This window comes from Nematolebias whitei, chromosome 2, assembly GCF_014905685.2.
Source record: "Nematolebias whitei isolate Nwh7 chromosome 2, NemWhi1, whole genome shotgun sequence".
Taxonomy (NCBI): domain Eukaryota; kingdom Metazoa; phylum Chordata; class Actinopteri; order Cyprinodontiformes; family Rivulidae; genus Nematolebias; species Nematolebias whitei.
In genome coordinates, this window is record NC_056499.1 from 27,929,742 (window position 1) to 27,941,891 (window position 12,150).

The following is a 12,150-nucleotide window of genomic DNA, read 5'->3' on the forward strand; positions in this document are numbered from 1 at the left end:
TCAGTGCTTCATATATTCATCAGTGCTTCATATATTCATCAGTGCTTATAGCGGTCATGAACAACAGTCCAAATGGTTTACCATTCGTTATGACAACAGGTGCCACATTGGCCATGCGAGCAACCCCTCTGGCTCTGGAGGATGTGATGGAGTGGCACCAAACCCCACCCCCATTTGCGCCAGCCCCTGGGGGCTTCCGGCTGAGACGAGGGAGCAGATTCACCTGGAGGAAGGAGTGTCTGGCTGTCATGGAGAGGTAAGGATGAGAATAGAAGCCAGAGAGTCACAATGGACAAAACATAAAAAATCAGTTTGTAAACAGAAATTGATGCAGTTTGTTGTGTATAAACAGCTACTTCAGTGATAACCAGTATCCTGATGAAGCCAAGAGAGAGGAAATCGCCACTGCCTGCAACGCTGTCATTCAAAAACCAGGTACGCTGTAGAGCTGGACGACTGCACAAATATATCAGTCGTTGGAATATCTGCTGCAGTTTTTTTAAAATGACAGTATTGTTCCACTTTATTTTAGCTAGTTAAACTGCTCAGTTTTATCTAGGGGTGCACCGATTGCAGTTTTCTGCCTGATCACCGATTTCTAAAAAGTCTGACCTGCCGATTCCGATTTTGTGTTATAAGCAACACTGTCAGGTGTTATAAAGTCACAATGCACCTTCAATTTTCCAATCTTATTTTACTGAAAAACATACCCTTGAACAATATCCTAGAAACAATACAAACTTGTTTTAACTGGCCATGAGGTAGTGCTCTGAAATATAAATGAAGTTTAGACAGTTGTTAAAATTTTAAAAATTGGTTTCTCGTGTAAGTATCGGCCGATCTCCAATTTCCCAAAATTAAGGAAATCGGGGCCCTTAAATCGACCGGCCGATTTATCGGTGCACCCCTAGTTTTACCCTTTTTATTTTTAATATACATTTCAAATACAAAGCTGAATATGCTTCAATACACACTGATTATTTGTAATCCACTTTAATGTTAACAGCAGCAAAGCTTTTAACTTTCTGTCTGTTGATGCGCTGTGGTTTTATTGCTATAAAGATCTGCTAAATTTATTTGTTTAAATCAGCAACAATTGGGTAAAAATAATTTTACTATTATCAAAATAATAAGAAAGAGTTAAAAACCTTGCGTTAAGACAAATATTGAAAATATGGTCTCTGGTATGATTTTAAGAACAACCAAGATATAAATTATACTTCTTTTCCCTGTATTTACAAAGTGCTGTTTGATGGTCCAGTTTGCAAGACAGTTAACAGGTAGCAGCCAAATATAATTAAATAGTTTACTTTTTAAAATAACCAGACAAGTTGAACAACACTGCAGAGTTTTTCCTCTTGGATCACTTGGAGATTTAGGCTAATAAACACCATCATCTTGTGTCGCGGCAGCGTGCTGGTGTAGATTTTCAGTCATCCAGGAGGACATTGTGAATGAAAACATAAAAAACAAAACAACTGGACTTCTTGTAGTTGAATAGTTCAATAACAAAATGGAAGCCCAGATGTTCCCTTTTTGGCGTTCCTGCAGCTGTTCCATAATTAACCTTTAACCATTAGCCTTTAAACACAGTCTGTGCAACAAATGAAAAAAATTGTTCTTGTTTTGTTTATATTACCTTTACCAGTGACATTTTGTGGCAGATTTTTCTTGCACCCTGCAGAGCTCTTGCCCATTGTTTCTGCCTTTGCATCATGAGGCAGCATGGGTAGAGAAGACTGATGCCGCAGCTCATGTAGCTGCATCAAATGCACCTTTTTAAATGTCATTTTCCTTGTTGCATTAAGGTTTATGAAGGCACGGCCAGTTTAAAGCTCTAACTGCAGAGACACTTTTCCTCTTACCTGTTCTCACTGAGTGTACGCTCTCCTTGGAGCACTTCTTGCAGCCCCTACAGCACATTTATTATATGTATGTGTGTGTCTTTACAGGGAAGAAGCTCTCTGATTTGGAGAGAGTTACATCTCTGAAGGTCTACAACTGGTTTGCAAACCGCCGCAAAGACATCAAGAGACGAGCCAACATAGGTAATGTTTACCTCTGTGTTTGTGAACATGAAAAACTCTGATTGCTATCAGAAATCTGAGATTAAATCTAACCGCTAGTCAAGGCACGTTTGGATTTATCAAGATTACCAAGTAGGGTCTCTTTAATCCTCATCTTCTTTGACATAAGCTGGTCTGTTAACAAAACTACCCTAAAGACTGGTGGCAGTGTTGTGACAACATGTTTGCTTTATAATGAAAGCAACTACCTGTAATAGTTGTTGTCGGAGCGTTTTGTGAAGGAGTAAATAAAGCTATAATGTTTTTATCAGTTTGATGAGAGACCCTAAAGTTTAAACAAGTTAACCTGGATAACTTGGGCAAATGCTTGATCCTTCACCAACTTGAGCTTTGAGGATGTTCTCCTGTTAACAGCTCTGTCTCTGAACATGTCTGCTTTGTTACTGTTTGTGTCACATCTGTAGAGTTGATATGCTATGATGACGTTTGTGTTTTGAAGAAGCAGCCATCTTGGAGAGCCATGGCATCGAGGTTCAGAGTCCAGGAGGTCAGTCCAACAGTGATGAGGTGGATGGCAATGACTTCCCGGACCAGGTGAAGCAAGTCTGCGCAGATAATGAGCATAAACTCCTCCTTTGGTGCTCAGTTTGTGACAGCTCGTCTCTGATTAAAGCTTTTAATTTTAATGTGACACAGGATTGACTTGTTTGTTGAATAACCTGTCCCAGGGTGAGGTGTCCTTATTCGACAAGAGATCTTCAGCCAGGCAGTTTGCATTCAGTCGGGCCGACTTGTCTTCTCCAACCCAGGTATATTCCCAACTATGTCCACATGAAAGAATCCAGGCGGAGCTGCAAATTCTCCAACGTCTTCTACCTTTGTCTCCTTCTTACCCAGGTCCCCCCGCAGCTCCCCAGCTGGTTTTCTGCCCTGGCCAGAGGAGGCGTGTCTGGACAGAGGGGAATGTCACTGATCGCTCGCTCCCTTGTGTCAGGGGTGGGCTCTCAGGCTGAAGGTTCCAGACTGACAGGCACGTCCTGGTCCCCTCCTTCCCCCTCCCTCCAAGACGAACCGAGCCTCCCGAGCGGGCTGTCCGAACAGCAGGACCCAGTCAGTTCAGAAAAGACGACGGTGAATCACAGCGGCCCAGCCTCGGCCAATCAGGTGGACGGAGCGCGAGGCAGCGCAGGAAATCGTATCAAGACGGAAACTCTCGAGGACGACTGAAGGGACCGGCAGAAACAGGATCTGCCAAAACAGGTGTCAATATATATGCAAGCAGATTTTATAGGAATGTAAAAATAATAATAATGAGAAAAAAAAAGACCAAACGTGTAAAATCCAACCCTGAGAATACCTCCCAACCCTACCTCCAACCAACAACCTACTCTGCTATGCTCATATAGCTAATAATCAAATATATTATGAAATAAGACAGAATCTTATTCGTTAGTGTTCCCCTGTGATCTGTGAAAGATATAAAGTGTCGCTTAATACAAATCCAACAAAGAACACACTACTCTGACATTCAGCTCAGACCCTCCCCCAGGGTAACGGCTGGAAAAGTCATTACTGATTTCCTCACTATATTTCTTTGTTGATTTGTTTTATATTTAAACTTTTAAAATCTTCCACAGACATCTGCCGAACAGGACAGGATGCTTTGTGCAGATTTCATCAGAAATGCACATCTGGCAGCAGGACAGCGCTGTGTTTTGGCTCGGGAATCGCATAGTTTTAGGATCTTGCACTGTGATCACAACACAACGGAACAGCCTCAACGTATACGAGTTAGTTAGGTTCATTTTCAAGTGGCTCTTTTAAGACTGGGTGGTGGCATTTCATCAGTCTTTGAGATTTCAGGTGTATCACAAATGAGTCTGCACAAAATAAGCTTGTAGTCGCAACATTTCTTGACACTGTAGATTATCAGACAAGTAATTTTTAAAAAAATGAGCAGAATTATCCTCATGATTCTTGAGATAATATATGTAAGCTAAAATTCAGATTTTATGAATACCAGAATATGAGATTCATTCACTGTTAAATCCTGGCCGTCAGAGGTTAAACACAACTGCACTGACAGGATTGTATTCTTTGAAAATTATTGTAAGCTTTTTATTTCACATTTTACCATTTACCAAGAGCATTTTCTTTTTCATTTTTTACATTCAGACTCACTCATCTGAACTTTTAATTTTTTTTAAATGCATTGTTTGAAAAAAAAAAAAAAACATCAGAATTTCCCAACAACAACAAAAGTCAAACTTCATCAATGCAGCTGCTTAGTAAAACAAAAACATTTCACTTTTATCATTATAAAGGTATTTAAACTTTATTGTGTAGAGACACATTACAGTATTAGCTTCTCAGATTTTAATAAAATTCTAATCCTGAAAGCGTCACTTTGCATAGATATCATAAAACTGCAGAAAGAATAGTTTATAAGTTAGATGTGGGAAAAGACATCTGATTGAAAATTATTTATTCTTTTGTGCCCAAGAATGATTGATTACTGTGAGATGAACTTTTAATGCTTATCTATCAGTCAGGAGAGATTTAACAATGTCAGTCAGTGGTTTGGAAACTATAAAATAAAATATAGTGAAAACATACAGTCATCGTAATCCTGTAAGGCAGTAAAATATAAAGTAAACCCTATTTACGTATGAAGATTATTATTATTTTTTTTAATCTCGGGACGTAATAAAAAAAAAAAAAATCTCTTCACACCACCTACATTTAGTTAAATCAGGGGTTCCCAACCATGGTCCTTGAGGAACACCGTCCTGCATGTTTTAGTTGTTTCTCTGCTCCAACACTTGGTTTCAATAAACAGGTGATTTACAGGCTTCTGTAAAACATGAGGAAGTAATTAAATCATTGAATCAGGTGTGTTGGAGTAGGGAAACAACTAAAACATGCAGACTGGTGTTCCTCAAGGACTAGGGTTGGGAACCCCTGAAAAATACAACTTCAGATGAACAACAGTGGCATTAGTTGTTTAACTACAACAACAAAAAAAGAAATGCTGGAAAAGCTAAGCCCATCCTCGCTGCTTCTAGAGGACGTAACAGAAGAAATAGCCGCCTGCTGCTGCTGATCAGACATATTGATTAATTGATCATCATTACACATGAGCTACTTGTGTACCAAGGAGGAAAGACATTAGCGATAACCTCAGAGAAACAGCTGGTGTTTCCTATCAGTCTGAGGACTGTTTTTGAAGTTCGTTATTGTGTATGTGGTTTATGATGCAACACCTTGGGCTTCATCATTTAACGTGTTAAATAGCAAAGTTTAAAATATCAGCTGTTGTTCATCTGAGGTTGTTTCTACTCAAAAACTAAATATTTCCCATTATATCCTGATACATAAAACATTAGATGTGATTGTTTGTTTTTTATTTTTACCTTGACTGTGCATATAAAAACATGTGTACAGTGCGCACACACACCCATACAGTACACTTTATGTAACGTTATATAAGGATCTAAGAGAAACTATCACTATGAGTGAAACGTTAGCCAAAGTATTGTTTTTAATATTTGTGTTGTAATTTTTTTAAGTGTGTCATGGCTCTAATAAGAAAGATACTAATCAAAAACACATGAAATGTGTTGAATTATTGCAAGTAATATGTATTACCTTCTGTTCCAGGTATTTATGTGCTTTTTCTTGATATGTGTTCTAAACACGTACTGCCAACCCTGTTTTATTATTTTAATTTAAAAGACACTTTATTGAATATGATGGTGCTCAGAGTCCCTGCTGTCTCAAACATTAAATGATCACTTTGGGTGACTGACAGAGCAGAGCAGCAGGAGGAGGACAAAAAGGATGTTTGGGGAACTCAACCCCCCCACGTCAGTCGTTTACGTTCAGTGAAGAGTCTCAAATCAACCACTGTGAGTTCTCTCGTGCTTTAAAAAAATTCAAATAATAAATAAATTCAAATTAGGACTATATGACAGCGCAGCCGTTATAGAAGTCCAGCATCTGCAAAGAATATTTTCAGTGACGAGTCAAAATTTTGTTCTGAACAAACTTGCCCACTTCAGACTTTTTGTTCCTGAAAATTGAAAAGTGTTTTGGTAAAATAAACACCATCTCCTCTCAGTATTTTCTAACCCATTCAACATTAACTTATTGGTTCATATTTTATACCTGTATTTCTCTCTCGCAAAAAAAGCTGTTTGTTATTTTCCACCACTAGGGGGCGGTGTTGATGACTATAGGTCATTATTAAGAGGCTAATAAGTTGATAGAAATTCATGGTTTATTAGCCCCGAGTCATAATAATGAACTACTTCTATTTCTCTTTGCACCTCTCTATGTGGTTCTACTGCAAGTGTGAGTTTAAAATTTATTTTGTGCATTTTCTCTATTAGAACTGCACAGTTTCATTTAACTTCCTTAGTCGACGACGTGCACGTCACTGTTAAACTTGAACGGGTTCGCAAGATAAAAGTAAACAAAGGCTAGCTGCTAGCTTTCAGCACAAGCTACATGTGAAAATTATGCTTTAAAGGTTGAAGTAAGCTGAAATATAACAACAAAATTCATGTTTAATTAGCTGATTGTTCTTCCAACTACTGTACTCTTGAGATTTTATATAAAATAGCCACCAAACCTTTGTTGCCCATGATCGTATTCATATTTTTGAAGCTAATTTTGTTTTGAAAGGAACTGATTTAACTTCCAGGCTTTAAGTTAGCACCACTCCTTCTTCCAATATTAAATGTATGATCCTTTTAGGAGTGGCTATGAGAGACTTTTAGGGAAAACGTAGGTGCACGTTAAAGAAAAGTGTGCCCTCAATGCTCCAGTAGAGACAGAATCTGGTTGTTTGAGTTTTTATAACCCACACTGCGAGGATGTTATCAACAACAACAAAAAAAACTAACAATGAAACTGATGATCTTAGGCAAGTTGTGGCTTCATGCTGAACTCATGGGAGTTCACCTGGTCCAACCACAGGACCAGGGATGGGGCCGGGGATCTCGGATCTCAACATCGCCTCCTTTTTTATTTTCTCTTTGGGAATCTGGAAATTCATCTGCATCAAGATAAAAGTAAGCCCGAAGAGTGGAAAAGAAACAGACAAAAGAGTCTGAGCAGAGCAGAAGATAAATACAACGTGATCACTTTATGAATATTTTTAGTATTATCTTTTACCAACTTTGAGCAAATTTAACTGTTTTTAGTTAAAGATTGAACTTGCTGAACACCCATTGGTCGTACTTCTACAGTGGAGTAAAGTGTTTAACATCTAAAGACATTTTCAGTCGGTATTCAGTTCAGCTTTACTCTGTATGTATTTAAGTGCCTTATGTTTCTGCCTGGTGGATAAAGGACTTCTATAGCGGCTGTCAGCGTCTCATAACGATGATGACTAAACTCCTGTCAAAGGAAACACTGAAGTGGCTTCATTCAGAGCCTCTCATCATAACAAGCAAGTTATTTCAAGCTCGACACAGATACCTCACTCCCCCCTTCCTTTACATATAAGCTACACCCCCGCATGTTCCTCCACTGCTGCCTCAACGTGAATTAGTCTTTAGGTTGTTGAGGAAACCAGTAACACAACTAACGACAAACTGTGATGAGGCTTCGTGTTTAAAACACGTTAAAAAGGGAAATTTAGTCTCGGATTAGAGCTAATGAATATTAGGTTTAAATATAAACCTGAAGTCACGAGTTGTTGAGCTCCTGTGTCGGCCATAAATGTAAAAAACAACAACTTTCTTTTAAAAAAAAGTGGGTTAGAAACCCAAGGTTTTAGGATTTTGGGGCTTAAATGTTGGAGCCAAATGAATTGTGATGTGTGTCCAGTTTTGTGGCAGCAGAGCTGTCCTGTCCTTGCTTTAAGCTTCAGGTGCATGAACAGTCTGTTACAGTGGCAGTCAGATGTTTACATACACACGGTGAACATGAACGCTATATTAATGTTTTTGGTTTTTTTTTCCAGTGTGCAATGATTATACAATTTCTAACTTTTAAAAACATGGTGCACATTTGTTGAATTTATTGTGGATTTACTCTAATCCACAGACTGAAATATCTTAATTTCTACCACAATAAGCAGCTCTACGATACGTGCACATCTTCTTCCACATCTCTACAGTTTCGACACAAACAGCCCAGACACCAATACAGTGGTCCCTCGTTTATCACGGGGGTTATGTTTCGGACACGTCCGGCAATAAGTGAAAAAACGTGAAGCAGGAATGTTATATTTAGTCTTTTAATTATTTAACACTTAAGTGAAACTGACTTTGATTTCTGAGTTGAAACAACAAACCAAAGCAGTTCAGTCAACTAATACATTTAAATAAACTAAACTAAAGCAAAAAAATTATTTAGCAAGTTTATTCATCAGGATAACTTGAGAATGTTTATTCGCTCAACTTAAGATTTTGAGCTGAGTGAGAACACAGCAGCTTGGTTTCGGTCTGGCAGACCTACCCTGCAGCGACAAAGCCCACAATGTTCTAAACTCTTAAACCTACAGTATGTAATTTTAACAACATACGTATATGTACTGCAAAATTTTATATGGGTACGCACCAGCCTTGGTCCGGTTCTGATCTGCTCTCTGCAGTCGTTAAGCATCAAGACACTTCGAGAGAGCCAGACCTTCAGATAGCCAGCACAAAAACACACAATGGTCCCGATCGAGTCCAAATCTGGATGAAAAACGTCCTGGTGAGATCCAGAGAAAACGCCTCCAAGCAACACCTCCCCGCTCGAGAGGCCTCAGGGGCCGGCGAGGAGCTCTCAGATTGACAGATGATGCTAGAAGACTGGTTCTGGTCCAATTCCCTATCGGTTCTGTACAGCTCTGCATCCACTGAGCGCTTAAGTCACTATATATAAGGACTGAACTTTTTCAGATCAGATCAAAACTTTCCCTCCATTTCAGCAGAAGACAGCTGGCTTCTGGGTAGTGTACTGTATCGCCAGTCAAAAGGACTACATTACCCAGAAGCCATTAAAAACTTTGTGCTGGGTAAAGCTTTTGGGTGATGTAGTCCTTTTGACTGGCATAAAGTATAAGCTTACTGAGAGAAAACTACGAAATTGCGGCACCTGTCCAAAGTATTTTTTTTGTCCGTTAACTTTTTACTGTATCCCGTACCGTCTGGTGAGTAGTATTAATGTTGACAATTGTGTGCCGTGTTTGAAATACTGCGAAAGTGCGAGTCCACATAAGTCGAACTGCGAAGTAGCGAGGGACTACGGTAAAACACTGGGTCAGTGTTTAACGATGCTCTTGGTATAGAAAGCCAGTTTGTTGGCATCATTGTCGGGGGCTGCAAAATTATATTGCATTGAGTTTTAAAGCTTTTGTTGATCTTAGTTTTCGAACATTAATTGTAACATGTTGGACGAATCTGCAGCAGGTCCACTCTGTGGCTCCAGCAGCTTTGTCAATAACTAGAATATCTCACCGCACAGCCACGTCTGTCAGAGGAAGTCTCATCTGGAGCAACGTGCCCTACAAAATTGACAATTTAAAAGAATTATCCAACAAAGTTCAGTCAGGTCATCTGGACGGTTTCTTTTATTGTTGAAACGGTTCATCCTTCATCCAAAGGACTTCTTCAGTCCAAGGATGTGTCCGACTGTACACTCGCATAGTGGGCCAACCATTTTTCTGGTGATGAGATGGTTTCTGGGGCCCGCCCAACAACAAACCCAGTTTGCACCAGCCTTAAATATTTTCACTGTAAATAAAGTATAGTTTATAAATCTATTGAAAACCCAGTTTGGATGTGTGTTTAGGCTCTTTATCACGTGAGAACACTCACGAGTCCAGATTTTAACAGTTTAGCTATTGATTTAAGGGGGAGTTGGAGACTTACAACATAATGCTACCACCACCGTGCTCAACAGTCAGCAGTGTTCTTAGGGTTGAAAGCCTCAAAATGTATCATCCACACCCAGAGAACTTCTTATCACTTTAACCAGATAGTTCAGTTCTTGTCTCATCCGGGCTGTACAGTTTCTTGTTTTTCAAAACCAGACGTGTTTAATCACTCCACTCTGGAAGAAGAATACTTCACATGCATCTTTTAAAGCCAGAGATGAGCAACGATCATGTCACGGGTGTCCTCAAACATCTGACTGCAACTGTACGTAGCTTTCTGTCATTTGTTTAATTTATTTACACCAAAAAGAGTTTTTTGTTTTTTACTCTGCTAAGCAGAAGCCTTTGTGAACTTGCAGATTCATTTAAAATGACATGCTGTTGTGAGATTTCAGCATTTGCTGCCTTCATGGTCTTCTCATATTATTGTGCTTTCTAGTTCTGAGGTAATAAATGTCTATCATCTTAGCTGTTAAAAAAAAAGAGTTGCAAACGAGAAGGTTCAGATGTTTAAAAAAAACGAGTGAAGATGTCGACATGTCAGATCTTGTTCATCGATGATAATTGGACGAGTGGTTTGCAGGTGAATCTGGTCAGATGTCACACATTTATGCTGCGAGGTATTACTTTAAAACAATTAATAAAAAAGAAAAAGACCAGTTTATTCACCAGTATTTGAAATAAGCTAAAATGTTTTCCCTGCCACAGTCGAATCGACTTTCAGTCCTGGTGGTCCAGGTTCTGGTTGTGTCTCCATTTTGGATCCTAATTATCTCAGATTGTGCAAGAACAAATGGTTTAATCACTTTTCAAAGGCTGTGAAATAAAAGCTCAGTAATGGAGAGACTTTGCTCAGTCACTTCTGTGTCAGGTTACTGGAGTCGAGGTCAGAATGCACTTTTCCCTCTGTCCAGTCGTCTTGTTGTTTAAACAAGTTTCTGTTCACCCCCTGGAACTGACTCCGTCCTCGTCCAGTCAAAAATCTGCCGCATGTGATAAATTTGTTCATCTGAATTGACACATTTGCAAGTTATAAGACACAGTCGTATGCAGCTGCCTTTATTTCCATCCTTATCGTTGTCATCCAACTTGCCAGAGACTGGAAGTCCTATTAAAAAAAACAGAGCTCTTACCAGTTTTGAAATGGTGGTGGCCCCGTCACTCTGGCAATAAGCTTTTGAAGAAATCTGTAAAACAAAATGTTGAACCTCAACTGGATGTATGTTTTCTTTTTTTCTATTTCAAGATTTAGTGCCTTTTTGGACTAGTAGACTGTTGTGTACTCAATATGTAGAAAACCTACATATGCCTTTTGTTACTTTTTCATCTGTTGGATAAACCTTAATTTGTTATTTTAAGGTGTTTTTATTGATATTCAGAGAACAAGGGAATAAAAACTGATCAGACTCCACGCAGCGTGTCACTGTGTTTGTAACCTCTCGTGCACACTTTACTGGGAGCAAAAGTTTTACGGAGGTTTGTAACCTCCAGCTCACAAATAAAAAAAATCCTTGCTTAATGTTTGTCATCTTTATAACTATCCCAGTAAAACATGATGTTTCTGTGAAGGTTACTTTAGTTTTGAGTCTTACAAACGTGAGACTGGACAGTTTATTTTTAGCAATTTTTAGTGACGAAGTGGAGTTAATCTGATACTGACATTCTGTTTGTATGTTATCAATATCTTACCTGTTGAAGATGACTCTGAACAACCTCAGTTTGCAGAAATAGTTGCTAGACTGATGAGCTAATGGCTAGTCTGAGTGTAGCTGAGACTAGATTCAATGTCTAATAGTATAATCGTTCACACAACTCCATTTTACAACTCCTTTACGCCTGTGACAGTTTCTCAACACTTATTTACATTGAACTCTGTTTATTTGTAAACACAAACAGCAGGTGGTTTAAAATTTTATTTAGATGAACTGCAAAGAGGGCGGCACGGTGACGCAGCTGGTAGAACTGTTGCCTCTCAGCAAGAAGGTCACCTAGGTTCAAATCTTGGCCCGGGACCTTTCTGGGTGGAGTTTGCATGTTCTCTCCGTGCATGTGTGGGTTTTCTCCGGTACTCTGGTTTCCTCCCGCAGACCAAAAACATGCATGTTGGTCTGATTGAGAACTAAATTGTCCCTAGGTGTGAGTGAGAGAGTGAATGGTCTCGTTTATCTCTGATGGACTGGAGCTCTGTCCAGGGCGTCCTCTGCCTCTCGCACAGTGATAGCTGGACATGACCCAAAAAAACAAGCCGGT

At 39.3% G+C, this 12,150-nt stretch overlaps 1 protein-coding gene across 1 annotated transcript in view; it reads left to right on the top strand.

The window, feature by feature from the left end:
• Positions 1-3,402, top strand: part of LOC119430162 (homeobox-containing protein 1) — a 19,518-nt gene extending 16,116 nt beyond the window's left edge. The window contains exons 6-11 of the mRNA XM_037697604.1: positions 100-256; positions 353-435; positions 1,953-2,048; positions 2,527-2,621; positions 2,756-2,836; positions 2,925-3,402. Of these exons, the coding sequence (XP_037553532.1) occupies positions 100-256; positions 353-435; positions 1,953-2,048; positions 2,527-2,621; positions 2,756-2,836; positions 2,925-3,254 (842 nt within the window). The 3' untranslated portion in view covers positions 3,255-3,402. The remainder of the gene's footprint in view (positions 1-99; positions 257-352; positions 436-1,952; positions 2,049-2,526; positions 2,622-2,755; positions 2,837-2,924) is intronic.
• Positions 3,403-12,150: the final 8,748 nt, after the last annotated feature.